This window comes from Patella vulgata, chromosome 1 (assembly GCF_932274485.2).
Source record: "Patella vulgata chromosome 1, xgPatVulg1.2, whole genome shotgun sequence".
Classification (NCBI taxonomy): domain Eukaryota; kingdom Metazoa; phylum Mollusca; class Gastropoda; family Patellidae; genus Patella; species Patella vulgata.
In genome coordinates this window covers 30,545,749-30,573,471 of record NC_065879.2, presented here as the reverse complement: position 1 = coordinate 30,573,471, position 27,723 = coordinate 30,545,749, and the positions used below count along the sequence as shown (strand labels likewise).

Genomic DNA, 27,723 nt, shown 5'->3' with positions numbered 1-27,723 from the left:
AATAATCTTCGCCTATCAAAAATTGTTCCAAATCCACCAAAGTTACGTTTTGTGATTTTATTATCTATTTGGATTTGCACAATTTTCGGCTATTTTTTTTTATAAGGGGTAACTTTTTCTTTGGATGATCTGAGAGAATTTGTAAAATATAGATAGTCCTATTTGTAGTTTTTGTTCAAGAGTCAAATCATGATTTGTCCATGTGGTAGAGACAGTAGGAACTTACTAGCTAATCAGATATGGACTGCCTATACAATTTCAGCTTTTATTGCCTAATGGCTAGATGTAAAGAAGTATATGATATTGGTATAAAAGCATTCAAAACCTGAACAATAACAATCAATTTACAATAATGAGAAAATTTTTTTAAATGAAATACACTTCTTTAAATCAATAATTTTTATACAACTGTCAAAATTTTATGCAAAAAATCTAGAATATACAATGTACATTTTTTTTAGTTCAATTCCAAATGCTCAAGTGAAGTTATCTTAAATTTCTTAATCATATTTATAATTTAGTGGAATGAGTAAACAAAATGTTTTATTTCCTGTTGAAGTCATAGCCATACAGGCTTGATGACAGTTGGGGGGGAGGGGGGACAGAACCCGAAATGCCCCAAACATTTCAGGTTTACAGACAGCAGCACCGGTTTTCTGCGAGAGGCAAAGATGCAGAGCTTATCATGTATGGACCCCCCCCCCCCCCCCAAGAAAATTTTGGAATATTTGACGGCCGCAAACTGCTTTTCCAGAGCCCGTAAACAAAGCAATTTCAAAGTGGTCTAATATAGCCTAATTAAATGCGTTTTCCTGCTATTCCAGCCCATGAATACAGAAACTTCAATGTGGTCCAATATAGCCTACCTGAATCCCAAACAACCAATCAATCGTCGTGGGGTATGGGGGCCTTGTCCTCCCAGAGAAAATTTTGTAAAATTTAAACGCAGCAAATGCATTTTTCTGCTATTCTAGCCCATGAGTTGAGCAACTCCAAAGTTGTCCAGGCAATGGTTTTTGTCACCAAAATCCCACTCTATGCTGACCTGAATGCCAGACAAAATGTTTCAATCCATAGTCAATTCAGTACCAATTCGTGGTATTCAATTAAAAGAAAAGTAAAATTAGTGTTTTATTAGATTTCGGGCACTTTTATTTTGCCAAGTAGATGAAATAAAAAAAATATTTTCACTTTACTCGTCTGCCTGAAAAGTCAGATTGTCCTAAAGTTAAGGGGGCAGCTACACCCCCCCCCCCCAACTCGTAAAACTATGGTTGAAGTGCTTTCAAGAAATAATACTGAATACTGAAGAGTGTTTTTTGAGTTTTTATTTATGCAACTGAATAGTTTGAAAGCATTATTTAGGCCAAATTCTGCACAATAATGCAGGTAGGCTTGACAATCTAAATATTATTTTCGGTCTTCAACCCCCCTCTCCTGGTTTTCAATAGTTACCGTAATTCATTTTTAAACGATTCAACTCAGCCAATGGATGACCTAGGCATTAACCATAAACAAATGCCAATCAAAATCTGATCTAATTGAGTGAATCATTGCTAATCTATCCTTTTTCTTTCGCACGGACATACACAACAGAATTCAATTTGTAAGTACTGACTATTATTTTTCATACTTCAACAAATCAAATATCTAATAAATAAAATCTAATTCTTTAAAGGAGCATTATGGAAGATTGGATAAAGAGCTGGCAGTTCTCACTATATATAATAATTAAAAACTAAATGTAAAGGGAATATGCTGAAAATTTCAGTCAAACTGCTCCACTCTGAACCAAGATATTAACGATTGAATTTTAGACCTAGCCGCTATCATCATTACTAAAGTTGGTACGATAAAAAAAGTCCCAATTATCCATTTTTGCATTTATTCATCAATGAGCATTGAGCAGCAGATCGGATTCAAATCCAGTTAAATTGAAAACATAAGATAGCATCGAGAGTTGATTAAGGTCTTTTCATGTTAATAAATGTCTAATTAATAGTTTATATAAAATTTCAGGCCTAAAGAAAGACCTGCAATAGGAAGATTTGGCTTTTGCATAATGTATGTTTAATATTTGTGAATACCATTTATTATTTCATGTGAAATCTTCCAATTCCTTTCAACAGTTATATGTATTATATTATTAGCAACTAAAGCTTCTTTAGCATGCACTAAAACAAAATTTAAATTTCCAAATTTAATGTGATTTAAGATCTGTATTTCTAACATGGACACATAATTATTACGAAGAAAGATAACATGATTAGACAGCAAATATTACCATTGGTGATTATTATTAATTTCTCATTATGGAATGATTTAACAAAAACACAGAACATTGCACATATACCGAACTAACTCACAGTTGAAAATAAATTAAAACTTAATAACATACACATAACAATAGAACAATGAAATTTTAAAATATATAAATAAATTTGACAATGAAAGCTACACGAGGACAGGTGATTGTAATCAGATCAATGGTCTATTATGATAACATGTAGTTATCAGTAACTTGGATTACTACTGGCTTCAGACTGAAAATAGAATAAAAGTTATTACTGAGTAAAGCACTAAACATCAATGATCAGTTAATTAAACCAGTAATTGTTAATAGTTTTTAATGTGTTACTGTTCAATTACTAAATTGAAGATCATTAAGAAATCAAATTATCATCACATATTTCTGTGATATGACATTATAATTTCTATTATTAATCCATTTAATCCTAGTTCCATAATCTGCCTTTTTTTAATAAATGGAACATTGTTAATCATAATTTCTTCCCTATATGAACAGATTAGATCCCCTCTCATTGATTAATGAAAAATCATTACATTATGGTAAATGAAAACTAGGAGAGAAAAATATAACATTCAAAATTAATCTGTATAGAAACAAGTTCAAATCTGTTTTACAACACTAAATTGATACATACACACACAAGGAATTTTGTTTACCCTTAGCACAAAATGTTCATTATCAAACTTAGTCAAGGTATTGATGTAATAAAGCTAAACATAAGTGTCCTCACTCTCACTTAATTAGAACTAAAGTTATCGTGTCCCAAAGCATCAACCAATCAAATTGCTTCAAACTCCATCAAGGCATTCACCTAATAGACACCTACACCAAGTTTTAACATTCTAACTCAATTAGGATGAGAGTTATTGTGTTCCAAAGTCTTGACCAATCAAATTGCTTATCGCTCTGCTTACCCTGACCAGAAAATGCCCATTATCGAACTTAGTCAAATTGCTTATCTCTGCTTACCCTAAGCAGAAAATGTTCATCTTCGAACTCCATCAAGGCATTGACCTAATAAAGACCTACACCAAGTTTGAACATTCTAGCTCAATTAGAAGGAGAGGGGACAATAAAACATAGCACCTATGTTATGTAGTGAGTACTTGAAGCACAAATAAAAAAAACAATACTATAAATGGCTGCTTTTTAAAAATGAATCAAGACCTATATATTGAGTTCAGAAAAATAAATTTAACATAACCCTTTAAAGATACATTGTCCAGAAAGTATTTATCAGGTTGTTATTTCCAATAAAATTATGGCAAATCTGGTATATATGGAGAGTATAGAGTATAGACACACAATCTTAATAGAAAAATACTGGATTACCCGAAAAACGCACATGGGGCAAGCACTGGGCAAAAATGTCAGTGTATCACTAACTGGCAACCCGATGATCTGTGTGCTAGCTTGAAATGGTTAAGTGGTTTTGGGAACATTGAAAGGTGTCAACCTACAAAGGACTCTTCAATTAAACAGCGGAAAGAGAAGCTGACAGAAAATTATTTAAAATTCACTTAGGCCTTAAGAGAGAGAGAGATAGAGAGAGATGGGGTTTAACATTCACTCGACACAAACTAGGTCATTTTGGGACTAACACATGGTTCAGTTTTTTAATTTCTATAATTCGCTTGCACGTAGGGGTCTTTAGCAGTGGGAGGAAACCAAAGGACCTGGGGTAAACTCACGAGGTTGAACAGGCGATCCTGATCCTACTCCTTGTCACGTACTCATGACCTTTAACACTGTGTATAAATTGGATTAACTTTAGCCTCTAGTGTCCAAAAGATTTTAAAAAGTGATCAAGGGTTGGACAGACGGGGGCGATGACAATATACAACCACATTCCAATGTGGGTGTATAAAAAGGGTTTTATGATACTGTTCCCTAGTATTGTAAAACAAAAAATTTAAACATTAAATTAATACTACCCCGAACAGAGGAAACAGAAATGGATGTGTGTCATTTTTTACATTTCTTTTTATATTTCTTTCAATAACCAGTCAACAGTCCTCATATTAACTCACTTGAAAAATGTAAGAGATTGGCATTAGCGGTGGTTAGAATTTATAAAAATTAGGGGTTTATTTTTCAATTTTCTATTTAAGGTCTGATAACTTAAAGGGGCATTATGTAAGATTTAGATAAAGAGCTGGATGTTCTCGCTATAATATTTGAAAAATAGATAATGCAAAATGAATATATTGAAAATTTCATCCAAATTACTTTATTTTAAGCGAAGTTATCAATAGTTGTAGTTTTGACAAGATGTGAACATTGATGGTAACCACCGTACTGGTCATTCGAGTCTTAATTAGCCTCGCTTCTCCATTTCTAAATTAAATCATTACATTACTTAAAATCAGAGCCATCAAATGGCATCGAGAGTTGATTACGGTCTGATCACGTTAATAAATGTATAATAATTCAATAGGCAGTTTTAGATCTTACGTAATGCCCATTTAAGTTCTTTTGTCCTAGTTATATCCAAACAACAAACGTTTTTCACTTATCTCAAATCTGGCATGGTGTTTATAGTGTTTTAGAAAATATTTTTTTATTTATTGTTTTACAGTACTTCTCTTAACAATTAATACTCACATAGGTTGGAGCTGCCGGATGCTGATGGGCCTGTTATAGGAATAAGAAATGTAATCAAAACAGTACCAAACAATTAAACTCATTCTACACTTTCAGTTCCAACTTCAATAGACTCTTACTTTATTTTAAAGATGACGAAATAAACATTGTTCTGTACTATTTAATTTACTGCCTGTATTTCCAAAAACGTCCAAGGGTAAGGGCAATGTTAATTATTATTTTTTCTTAAAATTTAAAATATATTTAATTGTTAATACAAACAAGTACAATACAAGTTTGTTTGTGAACTGGTATAACCATTCATCAAGGTTCAGAGATGTTGAGACACAATGGATGTGCATGCTTGTTGAAGGACACATGAATTGGAACAAAAAGATAGATTTATTTAAATTCAACAAATAAATATTATAAATATTGAACTGTTAAACTGTCAAAAGTTAATTAAATAAATAGAACATGTTACAGTTTTCTCATCAACTCACTGAAGCATCATCTATGTATTGAGAATCATCTTCAAAGAAGCCTTGATAAAATCGACCTTGTTGTTGTTGTTGTTGTCCCATTTGTTGACCATGATGTTGTTGTGGATGTGGTGGTTGTTGATAGTAACCATGTCTGGGTGGTTGGGGAGGTTGTCCTACTGATTGGGGACTTTCAAATTCACCAATACTACCTTGTTCACTGCTAGATTCTTGGTGAGGTCTGTAATGAATTTAGTACATCTACTCAGCTAATGACAGTAAGACTTCATATCCCTTGATGATAATCAAATGGGGGGGGGGGGTGAAACCAAGTAGTAAGTACCCAGAAAAACTCCTACCAGTTTTGACATGTGACTCTAATAGTATTACTTGTTATGTACAAAATATGGAATTGAAACCATGACTTGAATAGTAACAGGCCTTATAGATCAGCTAATGACTCAAAGGATTAACACCAACTAACAAGTAAGTGCTTTTCGGTTAATACTGACTACAGTCACTACAGACACCCAATAAAATATTATAGAACAATGTCTGAAAGTGATCAATGTTGTGGCAGGACTACATTGGTTTAAACATCCATAAACTCTAAATAAAAACCTCATGTTCTATTTACCACAGCCAATGATATGCAAATATTTTTGATCTTATACCTTACTTCTTATTCTATAGTTGCGAGTGAATGATAAAAATATGCTAATTTCCTACTTTACTGCTCGACATGGTTAATGAAGATGGGCATACACCATGCAGTGTGCTACAAGAGAAGTTTCGCCATGACAGCAATTGAATTCCAACGGTCAAGGCTTCTTAAAGTTCTTTACATGTTCGCTAAGGTGTACACAGGACCTTGGTTTGGTCGTCCCATTCTAACAACAAGATGCTGTTCCTTAGGAGCCCATTCGTCCTGCATCACTGACATGGGGAAATCAAACTGGAAAAAGCTGAGGAACTTTCTCAGCTAACTTAAGAATCTCCATTTTAGTGAGTCTGTGCCTCACTCATGGAGCCACATCCGCTCCTGACACAGTTTTGTTTTAGAATGGTGTTTTAATGTGGCATATAGTTAATAATACTCTTGGGTTTTTTCCTTCTTCTAATCTTGTTTATAAGTTTCAACCAGTATCAATAAATTACTGACGATGTTAATAATTTTATTTAAATCATATCCTACGCATTTGGTATTGGTCTTCTACTGTAACCAGCTTCTTGTTGTCTTTGCATCTGTGCTCTACCATGTTGACTGTTTAACCATGATGCCTGGGACATCCGACTACAAACAAAATGTATATATATACAAGATATTAAAACATAATACTAAATTCATGTTCTCCCTTAGGCCTTATCTTTGATCACTTGATCACTTTACATAACTTACAAATATTTGGGGAGTATTTGCAGAGAATTACGTCCAGAGGGACTTTGGTCCAGTTCCAATTATTCATTGCTTACTAACCTGGCATTATTCAGCACTTAATTGTGACTTAAACGGCTTCAATTGTTTGTTTTTGTTCTATGGCAGTTTATTGGATGGGTATTTGAACAGATAGAATTGTGAACTCGGTAACTGACATCATGGTAATGGCCATTTCTAGATGTTATGTAAGCAGTGAAGAGTACTAGCTAGTGCTATCAACACACAAAAATATGTGTCTGGGCCTATTAAGTACAGCAGCTAATAAGTCTCAGCCCATTGTTAACACAGGTTAAATTTTTCACTAATATTAGCCTTTAAATCAATAAGTTTCTTTCGATTATTGTTAGTTGTAATTAAATTTGCTATCCTTCGGTCGGTGTGGTGTAGACAAAGCTTCTATTTACTACAGCATCATATATTTTAGATGAAATGGTTCATCAAAGTTTTACTGTGTAAATAAATAGAACTAGACTAATAGATATGATTCTTCATATTGTCTAGAATCTAGCAGGAATAGCAAAATTAGCGTTGTTAAACTTTTAAAACTAAACTAAAATAAACAGATTTAAAATGAATGAAACTGAAGGGATAAAATAAAAATTAAAAACACACAAAAAATATATATACATAAACATTTATTTTATAAAGTTGATGACTATATTACAAATAAAACAATGTTTTTGATAAATAAACTGAAAGGCTATGATTTTGTATTTATTTTTGTATACACAACAAAATAATTTCTATATGATAATTGATATTTATAATGGCAGTAAACTAATTGTTCTTTTTTTTTTTCAAAGTTCTATTGGCAATCAAAGAGCAGTTTAAGTCTCATACTCTTTATTTGATAGAGCTAAGTATATAAAAATATTGTATAAGATTATTGATATAATGAATAATGAACTGATATAATGAATGTTGTGGTCAATGTTTTTTACAATGGAGAAGCAATTAAAAAAAAAATCAACAGAAGGCAACTGTTGCTTGTTTACATACACATCATGTGTAGGTGTAGTTGAAAAAAAAAAATTAAACTCTATTTACACACAAAAGGCACTATTGGTTTGCACTCAATGGGTCATTAAACTCCAGCTACATGTAATTGAACGGCAATTATTTTAGTAATACAATTCATTAAATTCCATATGTACAGCTTGGAATATATAAAACTATCGGGTTATTATGACTGCACAAAATTTTTCCCAGTGACAGAAAATCAAAGGATTGAAGATGTGCTGGATGTTATATAATGACCCATATATTATAAGAATTATAAAACTGAATATATACATATTTACATACTTTTCATGCAACAAAAAACACAACATATCACAAATCCCAACTAAAGATCATACAAAAATAACAATTTGTAATTCAACAGAAAAGAAAAGAATAACCATTCATATTATCAATTTTCAAGTCCAATTAAAAACTTGAACATACATTATGGAAGATTAGATAAAGAGCTGGCAGTTTGCACTATAATAGATAAAAACTAGATGATGTAAATGGATTTTGCTGAAAATTTCAAACTGCTTCACTCTAAGACGAGAAAACCTTATTTTAAAATGTCTGTAGCCATCGATTGTCATTGTTACTGCTGTCACGATAATTAACAAAGTCTCGATTATCCATTTTTGAGTTTAATCATTACCAGACATTGAACAGTAGATCAGATTCAAATCCAAAGAAAAATGAACACATAAGATGGCATCGAGAGTTAATTATGGTCTTTTTATGTTAATAAATGTCTAATTAACAGTTTATTTAACATTTTAGGCCTAAAGACAGACCTGCAATAGGCAGCTTTACCTCTTGCATAATGCACGTTTAACTTGAATTTGAATTAATGACCATAACAATTCACATTTACAATATTTTCTGCTTTGCATTTAAAGATATATTTCCTCGACAGTCAAGGTCCTAAACCTTACAACCATCGATAGGAAAATTTCATTTTTTTTTTTTAGATACTTCAAAGCAAAATTTTTTTGACAATCTACAAATTTTAACATTAAGATATGTGGTTCAGTGACTGATTCTCTATAAATTATGAACTATTGTAATTTATTATATTGTGAGCTTATCAGGAAATGAGAGTCTATAATATCTTTCTTTCAGGTTAAAATAAGTTGAAGAGGACCTTTAATATGTGAATAGAAAATTTGGCAATATTCCATTGAAGGAAATAAACTGAAAAGGATCTTTGATACATGAATAGAAGATAATAAAGAATTATTTGGCAATATTTCAATGAAGAAAATACAAAATGTCTAATAATATCAGTGGTCAAATGATCAGTGAATCAAGCTATAAATATATTAATTCATGCAAATTCACACTGAGATTACGAAACATTCAATAGTTTACTAGAGAAATATTCCTTTTATAACATGCAGAGATTTGCTAGACAATTTGCTAATCAAATACATTTAGAAACATAAACAATTATGGTTTTAGCAGCAGGTCTCTTTAAACATTAAAGGGACAGCCCCAGATAATTTACAGAAATAAATTGGTTAATTCTGTGAGCTGTATTCCTGGAAGTTTATATATCCAAGACTTTCTGATCTGAAACAATGTATGGTTGGTGATGTACTTTTGAATCTATTCTCTATTATTGCTGTCAGGATTAAACAAGTCCACATTTTTTGCCCTGGTTAACAAAGTAAGAGCCAAGTCTCACAAAATTAAAGAAAGTCATAGTAGTAATAGGCTATTTCTTTATATTTTCGTGATGAATTTACATTCTTAACCTCATTTTAATCAATGGATAGCATGTGAAATCTGTGACTGTTCCTTTAGAGATGTATGAACAAATGAACAATATTTAACAACAAGAACCAAAGGAATCCATAAATAAATGCATGGAAAGAAAAACACAGCAACAACCAAACTAAAAACACAGAACAGTCAGAACTGAAATGTTGACAGCTTACTGGTCATCGAAGTCTTGTTCTGATCCATGGTCGGACATCATCTGATCTTCCATCTCCATCATTCTCTGACGTTTAACAGCTGTAGATTGATGCATGGGAAGTCCAACAACAGCTGCTGGTGTAGGCATTGCATCATATGATGATTCTAGAGATTCTTCATTAAATGCTGAAAAAATATCATAATATATCACTGATTCTATCAAATTTTTTTTTAAATAGATCATGGATAATTTTTAAATATAAATATATTTTATAGATGATAGTATTACTGTAGAAGCAGACGATAAATATCAACCATCCTGCTAAGGAAAGCTGGTTCATCTTTTGCCATCTTAACATCATAATATACTATATCAAAGGTCAACAGACATAACTACTAAATGTCAACTTCTTGCTGGGGTAAAAGTGTGTGTGTGTGATCCAATGACATTGAATAGAACCCTCAATATTTTTATCTTTAATAAAACTGGTATAGATGATAATCTAAATATAACTTACTGTCAGCTTTTCGTTTACCAAATCTTTTCTGTGTGGCTTGTTTTAATGTGATAGGGTTAATCTCACCATCACCCTGTGTTAAACTATTTCTATATGTAAAATATGGCTGCCATTCATCACCACGTGCTGCAGCAAAACCACCTGGTATATGGTTGTCTAAATAACCTAGCCTACAATTAAATATGAAGATATGTCTCACACTTGCAAATATAGTTAAAGTCAGCAGTCTGTATATATCTGGAGACATGTCCTGTGACTTTCTAGTCATGATTAAATGTACTATGTAAATGTTTTAATACTAACAATACATATCAGTACTTACACAACTTTCTTGTCTTGTTTCATTAGTTTATTGGTAAATTCACACAACACTTCTAAGAACGGTAAATTAGGAGGTACATGACCTTCAGGATCACCATCAGCAGGTTGGAGACTGAATACAATACCTTCTCTACAATATAAAATTACCTTATTTAGTTAAAATGACAACCTATTGTTTCTTTAATGGCTATACACTGGATCATCTTTAAATGACTTTTAAATATTTAAAGCAACAAAATGAAATGAAATGAAATGAAATGGGGTTTAACATCCTACTCTTTTGCACCTAACCTGGGCTAATTGAAGACGGGCATACGCCATACAGTGTGCTATGAGGAAATTTTGCCCGGGCAGCGGCGCTACGGCCTACTCTTGTATCAAATTCCAACTGCCAAGGGATCTTTTACGTGCACGCCAAAGTGTACACGGGACCTCGGTTTTTCGTCCCATCCGAACGACTAGGCAGCTGGCCTTGTCAGGCCCTCCTTTCTGCATCACTGACAAGGGGAAACCACGCCGGAAAATCGAGATGAACTTTCTCGGCCAATGCAGGGATCGAACACCCGACCTCCAGGCTAGCGGGCCAGCGCCTTACCCTCTTAGCCACGTGATCCCCTTAAAGCAACAAAGATGTAAGTGTGGTTCTGTATCACTGAATCAAAGAATTCATAACTTTCACTCAGATTCATTTGACTTACTTATGCATAGCAGCTACAGCTTCTCTGTTCTTTACTTGATCAAGACCAAATGACAGAGCAAATCTTCTAGATAATTCCTACAATTGACAAACAATTAGCTTTTTATCATTTCATCTTTCACAAACATTTAAATAAGTATTTAGTATTTCTGCAGGAATGAGTTTTAAAATAAGCAATAATTTTGGTATTTTTTCAATATTTTAAAATTTTGAAACAAGTTATTGTGAGTTACATCCCTTTTTAAGATTATTGCTTTGTTTTTATCTCTCTTAACATTTTTTCTTGAATCAATCTTTTGAAGTTATGTGACACAACAATATCTTCATATCAAAGTATTTCAATTATTCAATAATTTAATCTTTTATTAATTTAAGAATAAAGTTCTGGGAATAATTACCAATATCCTACTCTCATGTTTGTGTTCCCTAAAACATAAGGATAAATAATTTACCTTGATGGATTGGAAGACATCCGATGATCGTTCAATGGTTCCTTGTTCATTCTGTAATTCTTTATATAGCTAAAACATAAAAATATATTTTAAGCAGAACCCCAAATTGAAGCATTACTTTTAGCTACATTATACAAGAAATTGAGAAATTACCTGTGTTAAACTTAAAGCCAATGTTTTAGCTGTTAGCACTTTGTTGATTTCTCTTGATTTACTCAATGTAGCTTTTATTATATCTCCATAATCGTTATAAAACTGAAATAAAAATATACCAAAATAAATTACATTATCATAAAAATCTATTTATAATAGAACAGTTTAAAAATATATTTTTAAAATTTGAGCATTTAAAAACACTTTAAAAGTGTGGTGTATCATTGAGATGATATTGTAGTAAAAGTAAATCAAATCTTGGTTTTAGATAACATGTCTGTGTTTAATTTACCTTCATATAATGTTTAAACATATTGGCACCAGTACGTATACTAATAATATTATAAACAACCAGTTTACAGAAACAAGCCAAGAAATTTCTTCTTTTATGTAATTCTTCAATCTTTACATTTTCATCTACATCTTCTGTAATAAATAAAAACACTGAATTCATTATCTTTTATTTAATGTTAAAGACATAAGAAACAAAATGAAGCAGCTGTGAAAATCTAAGACCAAGATGGCAGAACAGTTGGTAACTAACTCCAAGTATTTTGGGATGACACAGTTTCTGGGGGTTTTTGAGCACCAACTAGGGTTTTTAAGTGATATAAGAAACTGAATAAGGTAATGAGATGGTAGTTATTCTAATATGGAAGAAGTCATCCTTACCATCATCATCTTCAACAAAAACTTTTTCGGATAAAAAATTACTGAGTTCATTCTGTAGATTCTTATCTGGTTCAAACACCAACTGTTTCATATCAGGATGAAATTCAGCTAAATTACGACTAAATACGACCAGCAAGTCACAAATAGTTATGTAAGCCTGTAAAATAAGACAGTGAAAATAGGGTAAAAACTGATTGATGTTTGTCATGTCAGGTTCTTTTTGTATAGTGTTTACCATACTTTTCAATTGGAAAATTAAAAATAATACTGAAAATGGGCATAAGAATACGCTGTAATTACTTCATGATTATCGAGAAAGATCATATAAGTAATTAAACCACTTAGAAAGGTACCTCAGTTACTTTGTCTAGCAAAAGATAAATAAATAACAAAGGTTATATATTAAATTTTGATGGCCCAGGTAATAAAAAAAAGAGTACATATATTATTATTTTTAACTAGAAACCAACCTCTTCTACAACCTTATCTAATTGATGTAAGAGTAGATTATTACAATGTCTCATTAAATTATTTAATCTCTTCTTGATATATCTTAATCGATCCTAAAAAATAAAGATTACATTATATTATCAACATAACTTGAAAGGTAACAACAAACACCCATCATCAGCTTCATTATCTGAGCTGTAGTAATGAGATTATTTTTCTTTTTTTTAATGTACACAATGTTTTGAGATTAAGAGGCATGTACTGTAAATAATGAACACAATACATATTAGTAAGTGCTGATCAAAAACTCAACTCTGTGGAGTGAGTGCAATATGGTAATATCCTTAGTTCCACAATCATAAGTTAGGGGCAGTAACTCCTTCTCTGTGAAAAACTTCCTTGCAAATCAATGAAGAGCTTAAATAATATGTTGAGTACTATGGTGGTATATTCAAAATTCTAACATGCTATCGTCTGATTTCTAACTTCTATTCCTGTAATTTACAATCTAATTAAAATACAGATCTATATTTTGTTTTGTTTTTTTATACTTTCGATGGCCTACACTACATGAAGATCTGACAAGTTGTACTATAAGGTTATGTCAGGGGTCGTACAAGCGGCTTTTGACCCTATGACGTCATATATTGATTAATCAATCAGCGTTGGTGTTTCTAGTGATTTACCCACAGTTCAGTGCATGGCACGCCAAGAAGTCGCCGTCACAGATTGTTTCATTGGCTTATCCCTCACCTCAACCAAAACGCTGATAATATAACAACTCTTCCAGGTTCTAGTGTAGAAAAGACAAGTACAACGAAATTTTGAACTATAAAAAACGAAACAGGATCTGTGTTTTAATCAGATTGTGTAATTTCTAACTTCTATTCATATTCCCATATTGCACTCGCTCCACAGAGTTGAGTTTTTGATCCGCTCTTAACATAACTTTCTAATTTCAAAATAATGTCATTCCTCTGTATATACACCGGTATTCAAACTGCATAGAAAACACAAAGTAATACATTTACAAACCTTATCTGGATTTTTTTCATCAATCTTTTGTAGATACCATAACAGAGCCATTGAACAAGCTGATACTGCTTTGGTTATGATCTATAAAAGAAGTTAGAAAATTACAAATAATAAAAAAAAATTGATAAGGTATGGAGTTTCTACAATGAAGTATAAATAGTAAACCTCTTGGGCTATTCCATTTAAATCTTTTCAAAATTAATTGGGATTTTTTTTTTAGTAAATAAGGTCCAATTTTTACAAATAATTACCTCTTCTGGTATGGCTGAGTTTTCATTAGCACATCGTATAACATGAAATAAATCTTCCCATAAATCCCAGTTACCTAAATCATGACAGCTGAAATAAACATAACATTGTTAATATGATCACTAGGACATACACTTTTCCATACATATTTATCTTGTACTATACAAAGACTGTCACTGTATACTAGTGAAGCAAAAAAACCAACAAAGAATGCACATACATGTTAAAAAGATCTGATGATAAATATAGTCTCTGGAATGTTTATTAGGAATAAAAGGCAATCAACCGATAACATAAGAGAAAAGCAGAGAGAATGACGATCCACTTCCATATTCTTCTAATCAAAGTTATATCATCATCAAGGGTCAATATGGGCATGGAAAATTTAGTCTTCACTGGCTACTAAATGCTAAAAATTTACTAGCCAGCACCAAAATTTTAGTAGCCAGAAATTACAATGCTATTAACTGTAGTCTGTAACGTAAATCACTACTAGATATTACGCGTTGTTTTTTTTTAATCTTTATCATAATGCTAAATATAAAACAATGCAGACAACATGCGTAGTCAGACATTGTATACATTGCCGTAAGTTAGAAGTTAGAACGATTTTCGGCACATGGTAAGAAAATATATGAATGTCGTAAATATTGTCATTAAATTGGAGTTAATTCCCCTAGTAAGTTCCAGTTTTACGAATAAACAAATTCAATTTTGTAAAAAAAAACTTTGTAATTATTTTAAAACGAGAAAAAAACTTACAGTCGCCAGCTGGCGACTCAAGTGAAAATTTAACTAGCCAGAAAATATATTTGGTCGCCATGGCAAGTGTTTTAGTCGCCATGTAGAGCCTTGATCATCATTATATATCATGATTTTTTAGACTACGTACAGTAGAATCTGTATTAAGCAGCCACCCAAGGGAATTTTCACGACTGACCGCTTAACGGTAGTGGCCTCTTAATAAAATCTTGGTGCTGACATCAATTAAATATTACGCTTGGGTGTATTGGAAGCCAACATCAATACTTGCATCGGTAAATTTGACCGTCGCTGAATTTTGCCCCGAACGAAAATTCTTTACACAACTCTCGGACATAACTTCTGTAACTTTGTCATTTTGTACCAACCTTCGATACTACTGTCTTTGTGATGCATTCGATAATATTTATCCATTTTTGTGAAGAAAATCGATGAATTCATTTTATTTTATCAAAAAAAGCACATGGACAAAAAAACATCGCTGATTTTGTCACTGATTTACCGGGGGTGTAACTCTGTATGTAATATTAAAGGAGGCGCTAAAACGTCTGTTTAACAACAAAGTGGCAATGGAAAAGAGATACTAGATGATCGCGACAAAACTCGGCTTCTGTCGGTACTTTATTTTATTCAATCAGTATCAAATAATGTGTGTCGTTAAGCACGAAAACAATGATCAGGTTAGTCGTTTAATAAAACAAAAGATTAATTAACAGATAATCCCGAGTTTATTGTTATATTCACATTTCTTTTTACCTGATCAGTGGGGGTCCAGTTAATTAACTACTAATCACGGGATTAGCGGAAGTGTTACGAAGAACGACAAGATGCTATCATTCAACAATGGCCGTTGAATGGGCGATGTTTTGTTAAATTTATTAGGAAAATATTGACCGCTGGCTGCGTTAGAGGAGTGACCGTTGAATAAAGAGATGAAACAATAGAATTTTTACGGGGGGAATTTATTGTGACCGCTTACAAGGAGAGTGGCTGCTCATACAGATTGTACTGTAAGTAAAATTGAATCGGGTAAAAACATAAAATAGAGAATATAAAAGGAAAGAAAAAAAACAATCCATATTACAATGAGGGCATATTAAAAAGCCAAATAAAAGAGGTAGCTGCTCAATAAACAGCTATTGATCTAATGATTATCTACGATAAAACAGAACTCACCAATAAAAAGTGTGAATTCTTTTTAAACTTGCTAACAAAGCAAAGGCTTCATCATCATCAGGTTCATCACCCTAAAAAATAAAACATACAAAATAAATGAAATGGGGTTTAACGTCTTGCTGTTCTGCTCCAACTGCATACCAAATAACCACACATAGCTTTTTTGCAACAATATGACAAACATATGTTATAATATTTGCAGTCTTTAAAAAAGACTTTAATCCATATTAAAATGGATGGGTGTCCACATTTAACAGAAATCAGATCATGTTTTAAAGAAACAATACAATATGACAAGAGTTACAGTGTACACATGTCTTTTGCCGACTGGTCAAATAGTAGGTGATTTTAGTTACTCAACAAGTTATTGCAAGTCAGTATGGACTGCAACAACTCTTATCAAGATAAATCATATTTATTCATAATGTATTTACCTCTGTGAAGAAATCTTGCATTGAATCTCTATATTTAACAACAAGACTATCTATTAGAGTTTTTCTAGCTACGTCACATTTACCAGCTATAGCATATTCTTCATTACATAAAGCTTCAAAACATTTGGTAGCTGCTTCAAGCACCTAATAGCATATAAAATACATTTATGAAGTCATTTCATTAAAAGAGAAACTTTTTACAACACAAAAAATACTGGCAAAAAAAAACAGTGTACCAGAACTCTCAACAGAAATCTTGACCAATTGGAGAATTTACATGTCAGTCAATTGGGCATTCTATTCTGAGATAAACAAATTATGAGTAAAGTTGACAAACAAGCATAACTTTTCATCAAAGAGCTCTGTGGTGCACAAAGTTCCAGACTAAAAGCAAAATGTCAAATTGAATTCAAAGCCATTTGTCACATGAACCAAGCCTCTATTTGAGCAAGCACATTGCACCGCCATTTCATTTTTAGTTCGATGCAAGTTACATAAATTTTGGAAACAAGTTTTGATTAAAAATATTAAGAAATAATATGTGTGAGTGTATTAGTAATATTTGTAAACTTACTTCAGTATCTGTGTGTTTTTCTACAATCTCATGTAAATATCTCAGTAACGAATCTAAATGCTGAAAGATAACAATACACAAGATCAAGGAAGTATTCCGTAATAGCTAATAATTACCGTTGTATTTTTCCGATACAGCTAAAAATGAATTTGATCGTAACATCTGGCCCGAGTCCACAAAGCATTCTCAGACTAAGTTAAGAATTTACTCAACTTTCAATCACTTTTTAAGAGAAATATCTTTGATCTAGAAACAGAAAACTTTGCACATATTTTCTTATTGATGTATTTGACACATTAAACACAAGATTTATAAAGAGCTATATTTTAGTTAAAATAAGGCGGAGAATGCTATACAAACTCAGGGTCTGACAAATGACAAGGAAGTCTGATATATAAATAGTCCTTGTATAATAGAGACTTTACAACTATTAAACTATTTTTTAAAATTATGCCAGTAGTCACTTACCTTCTCTTGTCTGCTTGATGTGTAGATTTCTAACTCAAAGTATTGAGGTATCTGAAGTAAGTTAGCTACCTTCTCAGCATCCATTAAATACTATAACAAACAAGCTGACAGTGAGGCTGATGTCCCCCGCCGAAATCCCAAAATAAATACATGACACATACTACTGTCTGAACCATCGTTAATTTTAAACAGATTTCTTCGATTATGATCAAACTACTTAACTTTGGTTATTATAAACTTACCTGTGTGTTTGAAATCAACTCCCGTTAAATAAAATCCAAAGTTAATTGCATATTTGTCTTTTTCAAAAGTATCGAAATCAAACTGATTATCAAATATGCACTAAGTTTCATCACTCTCTTTAATAGAATCAAAGTTATTGTGTCTCAAAGCATTGACCAATAAAATTGCTTAGATCTGCTTAGCTTTTGTGGGAAATGTTAATTATTGAACTCAGTCAAGGTATTGATGTAATGAAACTAAACACAAAGTTACATCACTCTCGTTTAAATAGAACTGAAGTTATCATGTCCCAAAGCATCAACCAACCAAATTGCTTATCTCCATCAAGGCATTCACCTAATAAACATGAACACCAAGTGTGAACATTCTAGCTCAACCAAAGTCTGCTTACCCTGAGCAGAAAATGCTCATTATCGAACTTAGTCAAGGTACTGATGTAATGAAACTATATACCAAGTTTCATCACTTTCACTTAATTAGAACTAAAGTTATCATGTCCCAAAGCATCAGCCAATCAAATGGCCTATCTCTGCTTACCCTAAGCAGAAAATGCTCATTTCCGAACTCCATCAAGGTATTCACCTAATAAACACATACACCAAGTTTGAACATTCTAGCTAAATTAGAAGGCAAGTTATTGTGTCCCCAAAAGTGTCACGGACGGACAGACAGATAAACAGACGGGCAGACCCATTTTAATAATCCCCTGCTTTCTTTGAAAGGCGGGGAGAAAACAATATCAAGTGATTAATCAATTATGAAATATTTCAGTTGCAAAATCCATAATAGTAGTGGCTGGACGGCTACTTTGGCAATATTTGCAAAGAACTTCAGCAAAATGTCTTCTTATAGCGTCATCTCTAAAACAAATGTGTCTGAATGACAAAATTACAAAATTGTAACTGTGAGAAAAAAAAATTCTGTCATAATATTAAATGTGGCATGATTCATAAATCAAAAACAGTTTTATCACCTTGTGTGATTTGTCAATGTTTTTTTTATTCACATGAAATTATCAGAGTTCATATTGTTCAGCAAAAAGACAAAGAATACAGTTCTTCAGGATCTCATGAAAAATGCATAATTTAGAATTTCAAAACTTTTTTTTTTACATAGGTGTTCCTAAAGAATAAAACCAGTCATTGTGTTTTAAGGTGAGCGATCGCTCTCAAGCGCCTGCCGCTCACCTGAATGTCGACCGAGGAGAGGTTTTTCTCCTCCTTAAAATTGAAAATCGCTCTCCTTTACGAGGTCATGGGGGGGGTTTACTATCATTTATGAATCCAGGAATGACCCACTAACATGCAGTTATTGATCTTCAGAACCATTTCCCATACAAACAATTAATCACTATCCTTAATATCAGAACATTCTCCATAATTTCTAAATCACTCTTCTTATCGAAACTGGGAGATCTTTTTTAGGGGAGCGATTTTTTCAATTTGTTGATTAAGGGGAGCTTTTTTGACTCTCCTCTAAAATACAAACAACGACGAATGTGAAACCTATTTCATATCTAATATTATTGTTACCTACCTTTAGCAGTAACTGTGGTAAAGTAACAATAAAATGTTCAGTAAGTTTGGTTTTGTCTTCAGAAACCTGTTTTTGTTCTTTAGCCGTTAACTGAAAATATACAATAAATTTTTTAATCTTGAAATTGTTCATTTATGATCATTCATTTTCTGTCTATACTGCCACATCTTTTTCATATGCAATGCATTCATTCACTGTCTGTGTTGTCCATCGCAACTTTACTTCACTGTCTAAAACCATTTTTATTTGATTAAAATTTGTATCATTACTTTGTAATAAACCAAGTTACCCTTTTATTAGCAGGTCCTCTACCAACAGGTGATTCCCCAGTAGCAGCCTGTTTAACACAACATACCATTATCTCTATAAGACTAGTCTCCTGTCTATCATCTAATGCTGTCAAAATCAAATTAAAAATCAAATTATTTTTCAAAATATACACAAATTAAATTACAATGTAATATTTTTTGACATCAAATTGAAAAAGGTCTTGATGTGCACAAGGCAGGGTAAGCCTACACCCATTCTTTCAAGAACACCTAATAACATATAAAATCCTTTAATACTCGTAACTTACGTTCTTCTCCTTTACTAGGATCTTCTAGTAATAAATCTGTCATACATTCCCAATCTTTCATCATTTCATTAATCTCCCATAAACTATCCACTAAATATGCACCATGTTCATGTAACTACAAAACGGTACAAATATTTAGCACTGACAATGGAAAACATGATAAATGTCATCTATATAATTCTTAATGAATTTAATGATGCATTATGTAAGATTTAGATAAAGAGTTATAATAGTTAAAAATAGATAATGAAAAGGGAATATTTTGAAAATCTCATCTGAATGGAGTTATGGCTGTTAGAATAACAGTGTAGTCTCAATTGTCATTGCTACCGTTGTTACAATAATAAACAAAGTCTTGATTATCCACTTTTAAATTAAATTATCAACTGACATGTGAATAAGTATCTTATTAATGATTTACATGAAATTTGAGGACAAACAAAAGATCTACCTTAGGAAAATTTAGCTCTAACATAATGCATCTTTAAGACAGCAAAATTCATATTCACAAAGAAATCAAATATTCTACCTGGTTATTATAAAAACCTTTCATTTAAAATACTTCTTTTCCCATTCCAAAACTAAATCTTGATAAAGAAATACATCTACAACAGTAGTATTGGCCTGAAATGCTTCAGAAGTTTGAATCTCTATAACTTACCTCGCTCTCAATAAAGAACTGAACTAAATCTCTAATAAGAGGTGTGTTTGGACTAAGTTTCTTTCCTTTCAGAGATTTTAGATGTCTGTTTTCTTCTTCATCTCGACTGAATAATTTAGTGTTGAGGAAGTCTCCAGCAGCTTGAGCTACTTGACGATGTGAAGAATAAACCAACTCATAAACATTTTCACAATCTTTATCTGCCAGTACATTATCACTAAACCTGTAACAACAAACAAAAATTTGTACAATCCCTACTTCAAAAAATCAAAAATAACATAATTACTTTTTCATTCCTTTCTTGCATTTCCAAACACAACTAAGTTTAATCTTCAGAAACAGAATGAGTTCTGTAAACAAGGAACCAAGCATGAAATCATCACCTCCATCTTCAAATTGTAAAGTCATTTCAAAAATTGAAGTCTGTCAATCAATGCACAATTGTCTAAGGAACAAGTCTGTCTGGGTTATGCCAATCATACTTGAATTATTGGAGCCCACTTTTGAAGAGCGTCGCCCTCAAAAGAAGAACAAGATCAGCAGCGCATATGGCCCAAAGGAAAAAGTCAAGAATAAATCAGCACAAGCAAACACTTACTTCAGAATACTACATGCCAGTTTAACAGCAGCCACAGCTACTTCATATTCTTTATCTAATGTCATTTCTACAATTCTATCCTGTAATATAGATTCTATAAATCATTCGGTTCTTTTTATACTAGACAAATACAGTTAATCTTTTATTGTGTAAAAATACTTTAATATATATTTAACACTGGGATAATGAGAAGAATGGTTGTACTCTTTGAAAAAGTTAGTTTTCTGATATGAGATGCACAAAATGTCATTGGGATTCATGCCTTAGCTAGGTACAAGTGTTTATGTTCAGACTGTTTATAAAATAAATGGTTATGTGATGCACCTACCTTGAATCTGTTTGTAAAGAGTTCTAATTTAGGAGAGAGATCATTTGAATAGTATAGAGGAGACAGGGTCTTTAAACAACATAATCTAACATCACCTCCCTACAATATAGATATATAATAATACTAAAGATATCTGAAAAGTACTTACAATCCTTTCTTTAAAGATACATTATGGGAGATTCGATAACGAGTTGGCAGTTCTCACTATAATAGTTCAAAACTAGATAACGTAAAGGCAATTTGCTGAAAATTTCATTCAAATTGATCCACTATGAACCGAAAACTAAGCGAATGAAATTTCTGCCTAGCCTCGGTCATCATTACTAAAGTCAGTACGATAAACAGCATAGTCTTGATTATCTATTTAATCGTTTAATCGAGAAGGAAAGTTATGCAGTAAATCGGCTCACAATCCACTTAAGATCGCAGGCTAGCGATGCCATCTAGAGTTGATTATGGTCTAGATAAGTTAATTAATGTCTAATTAATAATTTAGATAACATTTCAGGCCTAAAGAAAGACCTGCAATAGACAGATTTAACTCATGCATAATGTATGTTTAACTGGGGGGTTTTATTTTGGACACTGCATTTTAACAAACAATCGTCATTTATAATAAACATATGAAACTTTGTTAGTTGTACATGGTTTAGTTTATATGTCATGAATCTAGACTTACTTTATCATACATGGTCCATCCAACATATTTTAGATAACTGTCATCTAAAAACATATTAGGATATTTTTTCATCCACACACCAATTTCACCCATACATATTTTTCTTATTTCTGGCTGTGTATCCCTTCAAAATACATTGATCAATTTATTGTCAAGATTATTAACTAAATCCTATAGAAATTTGACCAAAAAGGTTTGTAAAATAATAGCTTATCAATACTACAAATATTATCTTTATGATTTATGTCGAGTCGCACTTTCGTATTTTCTTTACTACAAATAAACATTCATCAATACTACTACCATCTGGGGGCTAACTTCTTCTACCTAGGTTTATATTGTAGACAAGTGGTTCCAAAATAACTTATCAAAAAAAGGCAGACATGATTTAGAGATCAAATGAAAAGCATATTTGACAATAGGAAAAGGGGCGTGAAAGAAGAAATCGCTATCCGGATCCAATTGAAGTGCAGCTGTGCCACTAGTGATCTTAATGGGCCAAATTTATTAGTAGTAATTCTGTCACCCATAATATGCTGCCAGGGACTATTTTTTCCTGTGCACATCCTGATATGTTTTACCTGTATCTATGTACAAATACACCCTTGAATATGTAGGTCAACATGTTTCTAATTTCAGCTTGATTTTCTTCTAACTGTAAAACAAAATTAATGATAATCAATGCTTAAACATACATTATGCAAGAGCTAAAACTGCCTATTGCAGGTCTTTCTTTAGGCCTGAAATCTTATCTAAATCTTTAATTAGACATTAATCAACTCTGGATGTCAACGCTAGCCTGCGATATTTACTGGATTAGGATCCCATTTGGTACTCATTCATGATTCAATCATGAGATGCATAATCGATACTATGTTTTTAACGTACCGACTTCAGTAATGATGATCGAGGCTAGGCCGAAAATTCAATCGCTAAAATCTCGGTTCAGAGTGGATCAATTTGACTGAAATTTTCAGCAAATTCCCTTTACATTATCTAGTTTTTAACTATTATAGTGAGAACTGCCGGCTCTTTATCTAATCTCCCATAATGTATCTTTAATTTAAATAAAACTTATGATAAAAAAAGTTTGAGCCAAGAACTTTGAAAATAACATTTTACAGCATGGAAATTTGTATATGAAATCTCAATATTTTGATCAACTAATTTTACTTGAAATGAAAAATCTATTTCTTGTAAAAAGAAATTGATGGTGGTTGTATGACTACACGAGGTATCTACACATTTGTTTACCTCTTGTCTTTTTGTCATCAGTAATTCTAATCTTTCACTAGCTCTCTTGTTTTGTTGTTTAGCTCTCTCTGATTCATATTGTCTTTGGGTGTTATCTAAATTAATACTCAGGTTCAGAGCTACATCTACCAAGGCTGTCATCAATTTCATAGCTAAAAGATCAAGGCAACAAGTTATTATTAAGTATAAGAATATGAAATCCTAATCTCTAATCTATTTTATTGTTTACTAAATTCTTCTTTCAATAGGTTGACAAGTGATGTTTGCGAAGAAGCATACAATTACTTTTAATTAAATACATCCATAATTACCAACAAACTTTGTGATTTACCTATTATATATTTATCCATATCAGTATATTATGACAAAGTATTTAGTATACTGTCACTCAAAAAACAACAACAACATTAATTTACATATCTATTATTAGTTCAGTTTACCTGCCATAGTACTGGTATGTCTAAAGGCTCGTACTTGTGAATCAGTAAGACCAGTTAAAAGTGATATAATATTATCCATCATATACTGATCATAGATAATACTATATTGACACTGTCTGACTAACACTTGAACAAATTCACAGAAGTTGGTCTTGAATTTCTTCCACTGTGGGCCACTACTAATAAAGGGATAATCACCACTTTCCTACAAAAAAACAAAAAAACCCATCAATATTTGAAAAAGATTAGCTTTTAAAAACTAATTCAAACCATACCTCAAATAAACTTTAAAAGAAGCTAAATATCTGAAATCAGAACTTACCTCATCAAACTCTTCAGTCATCTTTCTGATTATTTCAGCATGTTCCATGTTTGTGTACATATAAGGAGTAATCTTTCCCTTGCATCCTGAACATTGTATAAAGAATTGGATAAGCTCTAAAAGGGCTGTATCTCTGTTAGCTTTATATGTTTCAATCCAGTCATCAACAACAGCCTGTAAAGTGCATACAATAAATACAAGATATAGGTACTTATTTCAAACTTTCAGAAACCTAACTAAAAAAAAGATTTATTCAACATCAAAATGTATCACTTGAAAACACATCTACATGCTCATATTATACTATAAAATTATTCCACAAAATACCACCCTAAGCTATGTTGAAAATATAGAAATTCCTTGAAATTCCTAAATCATTATATGGACTTTTTTCATTTATATTGAAGTGCATACCTGTAATGATGCTCTTCCTAATCTTACAATGTCAAATAAACTACCATCTCCCTCAAATTCTTCTTCAACAACCTTCTTCTTTGTCATATCTTTCTTCATTCTTTTCTGAAATAAAATTAAACCCATTCAATGAACTAGACAGATTCTTTGTTTCACCACTTTGCAAAATGTAGAAGAAATTGAAGTGTTGCTAACACAATGCCATTGCTGCTTACCAAAATACAATGATCTTGTTCTGGTACTAATAAATCCAAATTTGCTATACAAATTAACAGTAACCTAACGAAATTGGATTTAACCCTTTGGCTCTTAGAATGCCACAAACCACCCTGTCACTTGCACAGATGTGGGACACACAAGAACCAGTTTAAAGTAACAGAGGTTTCAGACTGTTTCGGTCCCTCCAGGGATCATTTGCTAATAATGATCTTCAAGGAACTGGGGTAAACAATATTGACATGTACCAAATGCTAAAGGGTTAATATCGATATGAATAATGAGCATAAGCGTTTCTACTTACAGAACCATCTTTTTTACCACCCTTCTTGCCTTTAGCTTTAGGCTCTTCAAATTCTGTATCTGATTCTGCTTCAGGCCTGGAAATTGATTGTAGATAGGAATATTTCAAATTATGACAGTAAAACAAAGCACAATTAATTATTTTCTTAAATAAAACTATCTTTGCAGTATTTATTGTTATCAATATTGGTGAAAACAATTATGCAATACTCTTGACTAAAAATATGCATTCCCAAGTGCTACCTTTACGACCGGAAACAGTTATAATAATCTATTTAAAAATATTTTGAAAAATAAGTGAAACTCACATAAATCCCTCAGATGCTGGCTCTAAATGTTCTGAAGAAGTATCAAGCAAAGCTTCTTCTTGCTCCCTAGCTTTCTTGGCCGCAGCAGCCTCTTTCCCTTTTCTTCCTCTTGCGGCTGGCATTTTCACAAGTGTGAGTGAATTATTTCACTACTCAATATCTAAAACAAAAGAAACAACAAATAAAATCTTCCAGTTGTTATACATGTACACGATGGGCATGTGAAATTTAGTTTTACGAGGGTTTTATGATCAAACAATTTATTTACATAGTACCACCATATACTACCCGGGCTGCCGACAACCTGTAGCAGTGCAAACAATCTAAGAATGAAATCTAATCATTTGTTATGAATTAAAGTAATATCTTGTTATTTAGGTGTTGAAACTGAAAAACTACTAACTAATCAATTTTTAAATTTGCTAATCAAATTTGATAAAATTGGACTTTTTGAAAAAATACCGACAGCCCAGTGTATACTACCCCATTAGCATCAAAAACTGATAAATAAATATTACAATTTTTTCAATATCAATGAGTTAATCCCCCCCCCCTCTCCAACTGGTCTATTTAATTTATTTAGACAGCCATCTTAAAAGACTAAGGAGGGGCCACACACGGAACAGCAAATCATTGGCATTACAATAAGGAATTCATTTTACACGAACACATACTGTAACTGTTATTCAAATTGTATGAGCATATCATTTCCAATAGTAGTGTGTCCTTATTTTGTTGAAAAGATTTGTTTTGCATCAATCTTCAGTTGGGGATGATCAAGGGAGATAACTAGGCCTAGGGCTTACACTGGCCAGACCTCATAATTTCTAATGTTTTTGATTAATTTGGAGCATTCTGTAAATATTTACAAGAAAAGAGGTAGGATATGAAGGTAGTCGGTAGTGCTTGGTGCAATAATGGTGAATTGAGTAGCCTAGTTGGCTTGGATAGACTAAAGTCACGAAAGTAAACAAGATTATCGTTTTCTCTTCTAAGTTCTGACTCTGCCGCTGACTAATTGCGACGATTGTCTCATCTATATCATGCGAAACCTAAGATTAACTAAAATAGATGTTTAATATATATCTATATCTAAATCTTTATAGTGTACTTTGTATCAACTGAAAGGCCGTGGTCGACCTAAATTCAATTATTATTGTTTTAAGGTTCTTCAGCGTCGTTCTGGCGGCCATTTTGAATCTAACGGGATGCAAATCGTTCACTTATCAAAACGATTTTAAGCGAATAGAAACACCAAAATCGTCTAAGCGGTTCACAGTAATAGTTGCATATGAAATAAATGAATAAAATAACTAAAGTCAATCTTTTATCTTACCGCTATATTCGATGAATAGTATAAAAGCTATGAATTTTCAATCATCCTATACAATAGCTGGCGGGAAATCTCACCGTCTGTGTAGGTCACGTGACTTTGCTGAGGTGTTTTCCCATTTTCTTGATTATCCAGACTCTTTCAGACCTAGGGGTAGGGTTAGTGCTAAATGATAAGGCCAGCTCAATTTAGGGTTAGTTGTTAGGTTTAGTATTCCCCAAAATACTCATTTAAAGCGGCCACTGTGGACTCCGGAAATTCCAGAACTAGAACCCCCACAACCGACCTACAATTACAGCATCTCCCATAGCGATTCCGTTGGTAAAATTTAAAGTAGCAAGTCTCTCAATGATCAAAAATCTTCGATATTGAAAACACAAATTATTTGTTAATTCAAACTAACATTGGTCTTATGATCTTACAGGGAAAAGATGGGCTTCTGCTATCCAATATTCAAGACAAAATAAACATTTTACCATTGAAACACGAATTGTGTAGGCTACCATAATGCGTTATTCAGCGCCATTTGGAAACAAGGGACTCAAAGAACAAGGCTAGACAAATTACACAAGTCATGTCAAATGGTGACTCTTATCTGGAGACTGGAAAAACCAGACGCTAAAGATTGCCATTCACATGAGACTTCTGCCGTTCTGGCGTATTCGCCGAACATAACTGATAGAAATTACAGTAAAAACAGAAACGATTGAATGTACGGTAAATCAGTTTATATACACTCATATTACATTATTATATGCGTTGCGACTAATATTTGTCAATTTCTAGGTCGCAAATATTAGCGATTTAGCTCCTT

General features: G+C 32.3%; 1 protein-coding gene across 1 annotated transcript; it reads right to left on the bottom strand.

Annotated features, from left to right (window-relative positions):
• Positions 1 to 251: 251 nt before the first annotated feature.
• On the bottom strand, positions 252 to 27,019 carry LOC126808772 (cohesin subunit SA-2). Its single transcript, XM_050533729.2, has 34 exons — positions 26,913 to 27,019; positions 25,577 to 25,736; positions 25,270 to 25,345; positions 24,750 to 24,854; positions 24,336 to 24,509; positions 24,014 to 24,218; positions 23,574 to 23,725; positions 22,901 to 22,974; positions 22,320 to 22,443; positions 21,641 to 21,739; positions 21,313 to 21,392; positions 20,715 to 20,937; positions 20,054 to 20,168; positions 19,766 to 19,872; positions 19,477 to 19,566; positions 17,698 to 17,787; positions 17,230 to 17,289; positions 16,656 to 16,799; positions 16,222 to 16,292; positions 14,286 to 14,373; positions 14,035 to 14,115; positions 13,020 to 13,112; positions 12,550 to 12,706; positions 12,170 to 12,303; positions 11,878 to 11,979; positions 11,725 to 11,793; positions 11,274 to 11,350; positions 10,577 to 10,705; positions 10,255 to 10,424; positions 9,757 to 9,922; positions 6,572 to 6,670; positions 5,398 to 5,617; positions 4,916 to 4,945; positions 252 to 2,543 (listed from the first exon to the last, which is right to left on the bottom strand). The coding sequence occupies exons 2-34, from the start codon at positions 25,696 to 25,698 to the stop codon at positions 2,514 to 2,516; spliced, it is 3,756 nt and encodes a 1,251-aa protein (XP_050389686.2). The 5' UTR covers positions 25,699 to 25,736; positions 26,913 to 27,019; the 3' UTR covers positions 252 to 2,513.
• Positions 27,020 to 27,723: the final 704 nt, after the last annotated feature.